The sequence below is a fragment of the Oncorhynchus keta genome, chromosome 35, assembly GCF_023373465.1.
Source record: "Oncorhynchus keta strain PuntledgeMale-10-30-2019 chromosome 35, Oket_V2, whole genome shotgun sequence".
NCBI classification, from domain to species: Eukaryota; Metazoa; Chordata; class Actinopteri; order Salmoniformes; family Salmonidae; genus Oncorhynchus; species Oncorhynchus keta.
In genome coordinates, this window is record NC_068455.1 from 383,679 (window position 1) to 396,375 (window position 12,697).

General features: G+C 45.4%; 1 protein-coding gene across 1 annotated transcript in view; it reads right to left on the minus strand.

The window, feature by feature from the left end:
- Positions 1–398: 398 nt before the first annotated feature.
- Positions 399–12,697, minus strand: part of fgfr3 (fibroblast growth factor receptor 3) — a 275,420-nt gene continuing 263,121 nt past the window's right edge. Inside the window, 4 exon segments of the mRNA XM_052495875.1 lie at positions 399–1,067; positions 1,070–1,177; positions 1,633–1,738; positions 4,656–4,793. Of these exon segments, the coding sequence (XP_052351835.1) occupies positions 948–1,067; positions 1,070–1,177; positions 1,633–1,738; positions 4,656–4,793 (472 nt within the window). The 3' untranslated portion in view covers positions 399–947.

Here is a 12,697-nt window from a genome sequence, read left to right on the forward strand (position 1 = left end):
CGTTACAGATACCCTGCCTCCCTGGCCAATGGCGTTATAGATGCCCTGCCTCCCTGGCCAATGGCGTTATAGATACCCTGCCTCCCTGGCCAATGGCGTTACAGATGCCCTGCCTCCCTGGCCAATGGCGTTATAGATACCCTGCCTCCCTGGCCAATGGTGTTATAGATACCCTGCCTCCCTGGCCAATGGCGTTATAGATACCCTGACTCCCTGGCCAATGGCGTTACAGATACCCTGCCTCCCTGGCCAATGGCGTTATAGATGCCCTGCCTCCTGGCCAATGGCGTTATAGATACCCTGCCTCCCTGGCCAATGGCGTTACAGATACCCTGCCTCCTGGCCAATGGCGTTACAGATACCCTGCCTCCTGGCCAATGGCGTTATAGATACCCTGCCTCCCTGGCCAATGGCGTTATAGATACCCAGCCTCCCTGGCCAATGGTGTTATAGATACCCTGCCTCCCTGGTTAATGGCGTTATAGATGCCCTGCCTCCCTGGCCAATGGCGTTATAGATACCCTGCCTCCCTGGCCAATGGCGTTATAGATACCCTGCCTCCCTGGCCAATGGCGTTATAGATACCCTGCCTCCCTGGTTAATGGTGTTCATGTCCTTGTGTTAATCTCCTCCCAGTCCTGTGGGTTAGAGTTAGGTTCCAGTAGGCACTGAATGGTTTGACCTTTCGGATTGTCAATAACTAAAGACTGGCCAAGTATAAAAAATATACATTTTCAGTTTTTGGCGGCAAAAAATTGTCCAACCTTCATTGCAAAGATTCTTAAAAAATGTGTCCGTTTTAGGATGTATTGCTGTTCTCTTCCTCATATCTGGAGGAGGCTCAAAGTATGACGCTGAGATGTGTCTCGGGGGAGCCCCCCCCCCTCTCCCCATCCAGACCCACCTATGTCCTGATTGCCATGTAAATCTGCAGCAGTTTGACAAGGTTATTCCCCCCTCATTTTGGAGAGGCAGGGTTGGGGGTCGTGAGAAGGGGGTCGTCGGGAGGCATGGTTGGTCAGGGAGGGGTTCATGGGGAGGCAGGGTTGGTCAGGGAGGGGGTCGTGGGGAGGGGGTCGTGGGAGAACACAGAGTCATCTCCTGAGGAACAGGTGCTGCTGGAGTCTTGGCAGGTTGGAGAGTACTGCTCAAACGGAACAGACAGGTCCAGGTACTCCTGTTGTAACACAACACACAGTGTTAGAACAGACTGGTCCAGGTACTCCTGTTGTAACACAACACACAGTGTTAGAACAGACAGGTCCAGGTACTCCTGTTGTAACACAACACACAGTGTTAGAACAGACTGGTCCAGGTACTCCTGTTGTAACACAACACACAGTGTTAGAACAGACTGGTCCAGGTACTCCTGTTGTAACACAACACACAGTGTTAGAACAGACTGGTCCAGGTACTCCTGTTGTAACACAACACACAGTGTTAGAACAGACAGTTCCAGGTACTCCTGTTGTAACACAACACACAGTGTTAGAACAGACAGGTCCAGGTACTCCTGTTGTAACACAACACACAGTGTTAGAACAGACAGGTCCAGGTACTCCTGTTGTAACACAACACACAGTGTTAGAACAGACAGGTCCAGGTACTCCTCGGTTTATAGGTGTGACTTACGTCTGTGGAGGTCATGGACAGAACCCTGTCATGGTCCTCCACCAGCTGCCTGAAGGTAGGTCTCTGAGATGGGACAGCATGCCAGCACTCCCTCATGATCATATATCTACAGGGACACACAACAGTTACAATACAACACAGTCTATACAGACCACACCATACAACACAGTCTATACAGACCACACCATACAATACAACACAGTCTATACAGACCACACCATACAACACAGTCTATACAGACCACACCATACAACACAGTCTATACAGACCACACCATACAATACAACACAGTCTATACAGACCACACCACCAGTTACAACACAGTCTATACAGACCACACCATACAATACAACACAGTCTATACAGACCACACCATACAATACAACACAGTCTATACAGACCACACCATACAATACAACACAGTCTATACAGACCACACCATACAATCCAACACAGTCTATACAGACCACACCATACAATACAACACAGTCTATACAGACCACACCATACAATACAACACAGTCTATACAGACCACACCATACAATACAACACAGTCTATACAGACCACACCATACAATACAACACAGTCTATACAGACCACACCATACAATACAACACAGTCTATACAGACCACACCATACAATACAACACAGTCTATACAGACCACACCATACAATACAACACAGTCTATACAGACCACACCATACAATACAACACAGTCTATACAGACCACACCATACAATACAACACAGTCTATACAGACCACACCATACAATACAACACAGTCTATACAGACCACACCATACAATGCTATAAATGTAATGTATGTTATTGCTATATAATTGAGTTAGCTAGCATGGCCACATTAGCGAATAACCTGTTGTTGTTACAGATTCGTGCTATTGACAGCCATCAACATCATTGAGCCATGCACATCTATATAAGAGTGACAGGTAGCCTAGTGGTTGGAGCGTTGGGCCAGTGAAACCAAAAGTGAAAAATCTGTCGACGTGCCCTTGAGCAAGGCACTCCAGAGGCACCATACTGCTATGGCTGATCCTGTAAAACAACTAATTTCACTGCACCTATCCAGTGTATGTGACAATAAAACACATGTCAGAGGAGGCTGGTGAGAGGAGCTATAGGAGGATGGGCTCATTGTTATGGCTGAAATGAATTACATGGAACATAGGAAACATATGTTTGACTGTTCCATCTATCCCATTCCAGTCATTACAATGAGCCTGTCCTCCTATAGCTCGCCCACCAGCCTCCTCTGACATGTGCAGTATCAGTCAAACATGTGGACACACCTTCTCATTCAAGTGTTTTATTTCTTTTCACTATTTTCTACATTGTAGAATAATAGTGAAGACCACAAAACTATGAAACAACACATATGGAATCTTGTAGTAACCAAAAAAGTGATAGATTCTTCAAAGTAGCCACCCTTTGCCTTGATGATAGCTTTGCATTCTCTCAACCAGATTCACCTGGAATGCTTTTCCAGCCATCTTGAAGGAGTTCCCACATATGCTAAGCACTTGTTGGCTGTTTTTCCTTCACTCTGCGGTCCAACTCATCCCAAACCATCTCAATTGGGTTGAGGTTGGTTGATTGTGGAGGCCAGGTCATCTGATGCAGCACTCCATCACTATCCTTCTTGGTAAAATAGCCCTTACACAGTCTGGAGGTGTGTTGGGTCATTGTCCTGTTGAAAAACAAATGATAGTCCCACTAAGCGCAAACCAGATAGGATGGTGTATCGCTGGAGAATGCTGTGGTAGCCATGCTGGTTAAGTGTGCCTTGAATTCTACATAAATCACTGACAGTGTCACCAGCAAAGCACCCCCACACCATCACACCTCCTCCTCCATGCTTCACGGTGGAAACCACACATGCAGAGACCATCCATTCACCTACTCTGCGTCTCACAAGGACACGGAGGCTGGAACCAAAAATCTCAAATTTCGACTCATCAGACCGAAAGACAGATTTCCACCGGTCTAATGTCCATTGCTTGTGTTTCTTGGCCCAAGCAAGTCTCTTCTTCTTATTGGCATCCTTTAGTAGTGGTTTCTTTGCAGCCTGATTCACACAGTCTCCTCTGAACAGTTGATGTTGAGATGTGTCTGTTTCTTGAACTCCGTCAAGCATTTATTTTGGCTGCAATCTAAGGTGCATTTAACTCTAATGAACTTATGCTCTGCATCAGAGGTAACTTCCTTTCCTGTGGCGGTCCTCATGAGAGCCAGTTTCATCATAGCGCTTCATGGTTTTTGCAATTGCACTTTCAAAGTTCTTGAAATGTTCCGGATAGACTGACCTTGATGTCTTAAAGTAATGATGGACTGTCGCTTCTCTTTGCTTATTTGAGCTGTTCTTGCCATAATATGGACTTGGTATTTACCAAATAGGGCTATCTTCTGTATCCCCCCTTACCTTGTTACAACACAACTGATGGGCTCAAATGCAGAAAAAAGGAAGAAAAAAAAGCAATTCCACAAATGAACTTTTATCACACCTGTTAATTGACATGCATTCGTGGTGACTACCTCATGAAGCTGGTTGAGAGAATGCCAAGAGTGTGCAAAGCTGTCATCAAGGCAAAGGGTGGTTACTTTGAAGAATCTCAAATATAATATATATTTGGATTTATTTAACACTTTTTGTGTTACTACATAATTCCAACTTTTGACTGGTACTATATATATATATATATATATATATTTATTTATGTATTTTTTAGATGGTTTTTGCTGTTTCCTATCTACTGTCAGGTATAAGACACATTGTATTTTGTCATATTTTTGTTATTGTGATCAATGATGATAAAAGACCCGGTCTGATTTTAATACGCAGGAGATTCACAGCCATGAACATCATTGAGTCTTGCTCATCTAATGAGCTGTTTTCTACCTATTGTCAAAAAAGAAATTCCCGACCAACTAGGACCGCTGGTTAGTAGTCTCTATATTACACAACGAAAGATTGAAAATCTGTTACATTAACATGACCTACAGTTCATGTGTGCAGTTGGCAGGTTTGTCCATGCGGTGGCCCTCCTTCAGCAGTTTGAACAGCTCCTCTACAGGGATGCCGGGGTACGGGGACCCTCCCAGGGTAAATATCTCCCAGAGCAGCACCCCATACGACCACCTAGAGAGAGGGGAGGGATCACAGATTAGAGGTCAAAGAGCACTGAAATAGTGTGTCACCAGCAAAGCACCATCACACCTCCTCCTCCATGCTTCACGGTGGGAACCACACATGCAGAGATCATCTGTTCACTTACTCTGCGTCTCAAAAAGATACAGCGTTGGAACAAAAACATCTCAAATTTGGACTCATCAGACCAAAGGACAGATTTCCACCGGTCCCTTGCTCGTGTTTCTTGGCCCAAGCAAGTCTCTTCTTATTCATGGTGTCCTTTAGTCTTTGCAGCAATTTGACCACTAAGGCCTGATGCACGAAGTCTCCTCTGAATAGTTCATGTTGAGATGTGTCTGTTACTTGAACTCTGTGAAGCATTATTTGGGCTGCAATCTGAGGTGCAGTTAACTCTAATGACCTTATCCTTTGCAGCATAGGTAACTCTGGGTCTTCCTTTCCTGTGGCACAAAGTACCAGTGACTCACTCAATACGGAAGTGGTCAGATGACAGGGATGCTACGTTACAGGACAATTGTGCTAGCACAGACTGGAATATGTTCCAGGATTCATCCAATGGCATTGAGGAGTTTATCACCTCAGCCTAACAGACAAGCTAAATGTATTTTATGCTTGCTTTGAGGCAAGCAACACCGAAGCATGTATGAGAGCACCAGCTGTTCCGGACGACTGTGTGATGACGCTCTCCATAGCCGATGTGAGTAAGACCTTTAAACAGGACGACATTCACAAAGCCGCACAGGGCCATGCGGATTACCAGGAAGTGTACTCAAAGCATTTGTGGACCAACTGGCAAGTGTCTTCACTACTGTAATACCTTCATGTTTCAAACAGACCACCATAGTCCCTGTGTCCAAGAAAGTGAAGATAACCTGCCTAAATGAAGTCTTTCAAAAGTCTGGTCATGGCTCACATCAACGCCATCATGCCAGAAACCCTAGACCCACTCCAATTCGCATACTGCCCCAACAGATCCACAGATGATGCAATCTATATTGCACACCACATTGCCCTTTCCCACCTGGACAGAATGCTATTCATTGACTAAAGCTCAGCGTTCAACACCATAGGTCCCACAAAGCTCATCACTATGCTAAGGACACTGGGACTAAACACCTCTCTCTGCAACTGGATCCTGGACTTCCTGACGGGTATCATGGTCTAAACAAACCAAAACAGTCGTGAAGAGGCCACGACAAAATCTTTTCCCCCTCAGGAGACTGAAAAGACTTGACATGGGTCCCCAGATCCTCAAAAAGTTCTACGGCTGCACCGTCGAGAACATCCTGACCGGTTGCATCAACTGCTCGGCATCTGACCGTAAGGCGCTACAGAGGGTAGTGTGCACAGCCCAGTACATCACCGGGGCCAATGTTCCTGCCATCCAGGACCTATATAATAGGCGGTGTCAGGGAAAAGACCATAAAATCGTCATAGATTCAGTCACCCAAGTCAAAGACTGTTCTCTCTGCTACCGCACGGCATGCTGTAACGGAGCACCAAGTCTAGAACCAAAAGGCTCCTTAACAGCTTAAAGCCCCAAAGCCATAACACTGCTGAACAATTAAAAAATATATATATAAAATATATGCCATTTAGCAGACGCTTTTATCCAAAGCGACTTACAGTCATGTGTGCATACATTCTACGTATGGGTGGTCCCGGGAATCGAACCCACTAACCTGGCGTTACAAGCGCCATGCTCTACCAACTGAGCTACAGAAGGACCACAATTAATCTAATGGCACCCCCCCATCCCTTCCATTTGTTTTGTACACTGCTACTACTCACTGTTTATCTATGCATAGTCACTTCACCCCTACCTCCATGTACAAATTACCTCAACTAACCTGTACCCCCGCAAACTGACTCGGTACCGCTACCCCCTGTATATAGCCGCCACACTGACTCGGTACCGCTACCCCCTGTATATAGCCTCCACATTGACTCTGTACCGTAACACCCTGTATATAGCCTCCACATTGACTCTGTACTGGTACCCCCTGTATATAGCTTCCACATTGCCTCTGTACTGGTACCCCCTGTATATAGCCTCCACATTGACTCTGTAGCGGTACCTCCTGTATATAGTCTCGTTAACAGGACTGAGACAGGACTGAGACAACAGGACTGATACAACAGGACTGAGACAACAGGACTGAGACAACAGGACTGAGACAACAGGACTGATACAACAGGACTGAGACAACAGGACTGAGACAACAGGACTGAGACAACAGGACTGAGACAACAGGACTGATACAACAGGACTGAGACAACAGGACTGATACAACAGGACTGATACAACAGGACCGAGACAGCAGGACCGATACAACAGGACCGAGACAACAGGACCGATACAACAGGACCGATACAACAGGACTGAGACAACAGGACTGAGACAGGACTGATACAACAGGACCGATACAACAGGACCGATACAACAGGACCGAGACAACAGGACTGATACAACAGGACTGATACAACAGGACTGAGACAACAGGACTGATACAACAGGACTGATACAACAGGACTGATACAACAGCACTGATACAACAGGACTGAGACAACAGGACTGATACAACAGGACTGAGACAACAGGACTGATACAACAGGACTGAGACAACAGGACTGATACAACAGGACTGATACAACAGGACTGATACAACAGGACTGAGACAACAGGACTGAGACAACAGGACTGAGACAACAGGACTGAGACAACAGGACTGATACAACAGGACTGAGACAACAGGACTGAGACAACAGGACTGATACAACAGGACTGATACAACAGGACTGATACAACAGGACTGATACAACAGGACTGATACAACAGGACTGATACAACAGGACTGATACAACAGGACCGAGACAACAGGACCGATACAACAGGACCGAGACAACAGGACCGATACAACAGGACCGATACAACAGGACCGATACAACAGGACCGATACAACAGGACCGATACAACAGGACCGATGGACCGATACAACAGGACTGAGACAACAGGACTGAGACAGGACTGATACAACAGGACTGAGACAACAGGACTGATACAACAGTACTGAGACAACAGGACTGAGACAGGACTGATACAACAGCACTGATACAACAGGACCGATACAACAGGACTGAGACAACAGGACTGAGACAGGACTGATACAACAGGACTGATACAACAGGACAGGACTGATACAACAGGACTGATACAACAGGACTGATACAACAGGACTGAGACAACAGGACCGATACAACAGGACTGATACAACAGGACTGAGACAACAGGACTGATACAACAGTACTGAGACAACAGGACTGATACAACAGGACTGATACAACAGGACTGAAACAACAGGACTGAGACAGGACTGATACAACAGGACTGAGACAACAGGACTGATACAACAGTACAGACAGGACTGATACAACAGGACTGATACAACAGCACTGATACAACAGGACCGATACAACAGGACTGAGACAACAGGACTGAGACAACATGACTGAGACAGGACTGATACAACAGGACTGATACAACAGGACTGATACAACAGGACTGATACAACAGGACTGATACAACAGGACTGATACAACAGGACTGAGACAACAGGACTGAGACAACAGGACTGATACAACAGGACTGATACAACAGAACTGATACAACAGGACTGAGACAGCAGGACTGATACAACAGGACTGATACAACAGGACTGATACAACAGGACTGATACAACAGGACTGATACAACAGGACTGAGACAGGACTGATACAACAGGACTGAGACAACAGTACTGAGACAACAGGACTGAGACAGGACTGATACAACAGGACTGATACAACAGGACTGATACAACAGGACTGATACAACAGGACTGATACAACAGGACTGAGACAGGACTGATACAACAGGACTGAGACAGCAGGACTGATACAACAGGACTGATACAACAGGACTGATACAACAGAACTGATACAACAGGACTGAGACAGCAGGACTGATACAACAGGACTGATACAACAGGACTGAGACAGCAGGACTGAGACAACAGGACTGATACAACAGGACTGATACAACAGAACTGATACAACAGGACTGAGACAGCAGGACTGATACAACAGGACTGATACAACAGGACTGATACAACAGGACTGATACAACAGGACTGAGACAACAGGACTGAGACAGGACTGATACAACAGGACTGATACAACAGGACTGAGACAGGACTGATACAACAGGACTGATACAACAGGACTGATACAACAGGACTGATACAACAGGACTGAGACAACAGGACTGATACAACAGGACTGATACAACAGGACTGATACAACAGGACTGATACAACAGGACTGATACAACAGGACTGATACAACAGGACTGAGACAACAGGACTGAGACAACAGGACTGAGACAGGACTGATACAACAGGACTGAGACAACAGGACTGAGACAGGACTGATACAACAGGACTGATACAACAGCACTGATACAACAGCACTGATACAACAGGACCGATACAACAGGACTGAGATAACAGGACTGATACAACAGGACTGATACAACAGGACTGAGATAACAGGACTGATACAACAGGACTGATACAACAGGACTGAGATAACAGGACTGATACAACAGGACTGATACAACAGGACTGATACAACAGGACTGATACAACAGGACTGAGATAACAGGACTGATACAACAGGACTGAGATAACAGGACTGATACAACAGGACTGAGATAACAGGACTGATACAACAGGACTGATACAACAGGACTGATACAACAGGACTGAGACAGCAGGACTGATACAACAGGACTGATACAACAGGACTGATACAACAGGACTGATACAACAGGACTGATACAACAGGACTGATACAACAGGACTGAGACAGGGACTGATACAACAGGACTGAGATAACAGGACTGATACAACAGGACTGAGATAACAGGACTGATACAACAGGACTGAGATAACAGGACTGATACAACAGGACTGATACAACAGGACTGATACAACAGGACTGATACAACAGGACTGATACAACAGGACTGATACAACAGGACTGAGACAACAGGACTGATACAACAGGACTGATACAACAGGACTGATACAACAGGACTGATACAACAGGACTGATACAACAGGACTGATACAACAGGACTGATACAACAGCACTGGACTGATACAACAGGACTGATACAACAGGACTGAGACAACAGGACTGATACAACAGGACTGATACAACAGGACTGATACAACAGGACTGAGATAACAGGACTGATACAACAGGACTGAGACAACAGGACTGATACAACAGGACTGAGATAACAGGACTGATACAACAGGACTGATACAACAGGACTGAGATAACAGGACTGATACAACAGGACTGATACAACAGGACTGATACAACAGGACTGATACAACAGGACTGATACAACAGGACTGATACAACAGGACTGAGATAACAGGACTGATACAACAGGACTGATACAACAGGACTGATACAACAGGACTGATACAACAGGACTGATACAACAGGACCGACAACAGGACTGATACAACAGGACTGATACAACAGGACTGATACAACAGGACTGATACAACAGGACTGATACAACAGGACCGATACAACAGGACTGATACAACAGGACTGATACAACAGGACTGAGACAACAGGACTGATACAACAGGACTGATACAACAGGACCGATACAACAGGACTGATACAACAGGACTGAGACAGGACTGATACAGCACTGAGGACTGATACAACAGGACTGATACAACAGGACTGATACAACAGGACCGGACTACAACAGGACCGATACAACAGGACCGATACAACAGGACCGATACAACAGGACTGATACAACAGGACTGATACAACAGGACTGATACAACAGGACTGAGATAACAGGACTGAGATAACAGGACTGATACAACAGGACTGATACAACAGGACTGATACAACAGGACTGATACAACAGGACTGATACAACAGGACTGATACAACAGGACTGATACAACAGGACTGATACAACAGGACTGGACTGATAAACAGGACTGATACAACAGGACTGATACAACAGGACTGATACAACAGGACTGATACAACAGGACCGATACAACAGGACTGATACAACAGGACTGATACAACAGGACTGATACAACAGGACTGATACAACAGGACTGATACAACAGGACTGATACAACAGGACTGATACAACAGGACTGATACAACAGGACTGATACAACAGGACTGATACAACAGGACTGATACAACAGGACTGATACAACAGGACCGATACAACAGGACTGATACAACAGGACTGAGACAGGACTGATACAACAGCACTGATACAACAGGACTGATACAACAGGACTGATACAACAGGACTGATACAACAGGACCGATACAACAGGACCGATACAACAGGACCGATACAACAGGACTGATACAACAGGACTGATACAACAGGACTGATACAACAGGACTGATACAACAGGACTGATACAACAGGACTGATACAACAGGACTGATACAACAGGACTGATACAACAGGACTGATACAACAGGACTGATACAACAGGACTGATACAACAGGACTGATACAACAGCACTGATACAACAGGACTGATACAACAGGACTGATACAACAGGACCGATACAACAGGACCGATACAACAGGACCGATACAACAGGACCGATACAACAGGACCGATACAACAGGACCGATGAACAGGACTGATACAACAGGACCGATACAACAGGACTGATACAACAGCACTGATACAACAGGACTGATACAACAGGACTGAGACAACAGGACTGATACAACAGGACTGATACAACAGGACTGATACAACAGGACTGAGATAACAGGACTGATACAACAGGACTGAGACAACAGGACTGATACAACAGGACTGAGACAACAGGACTGATACAACAGGACTGATACAACAGGACTGAGATAACAGGACTGATACAACAGGACTGATACAACAGGACTGATACAACAGGACTGATACAACAGGACTGATACAACAGGACTGATACAACAGATACAACAGGACTGATACAACAGGACTGATACAGGACTGATACAGGGACTGATACAACAGGACTGATACAACAGGACTGATACAACAGGACTGATACAACAGGACTGATACAACAGGACTGATACAACAGGACTGATACAACAGGACTGATACAACAGGACTGATACAACAGGACTGATACAACAGGACTGCTACAACAGGACTGATACAACAGGACTGATACAACAGGACTGATACAACAGGACTGATACAACAGGACTGATACAACAGGACTGATACAACAGGACTGATACAACAGGACTGAGACAGGACTGATACAACAGCACTGATACAACAGGACTGATACAACAGGACTGATACAACAGGACTGATACAACAGGACCGATACAACAGGACCGATACAACAGGACCGATACAACAGGACCGATACAACAGGACTGATACAACAGGACTGATACAACAGGACTGATACAACAGGACTGAGATAACAGGACTGAGATAACAGGACTGATACAACAGGACTGATACAACAGGACTGATACAACAGGACTGATACAACAGGACTGATACAACAGGACTGATACAACAGGACTGATACAACAGGACTGAGATAACAGGACTGATACAACAGGACTGATACAACAGGACTGATACAACAGGACTGATACAACAGGACTGATACAACAGGACTGATACAACAGGACTGATACAACAGGACTGATACAACAGGACTGATACAACAGGACTGATACAACAGGACTGATACAACAGGACTGATACAACAGGACTGATACAACAGGACTGATA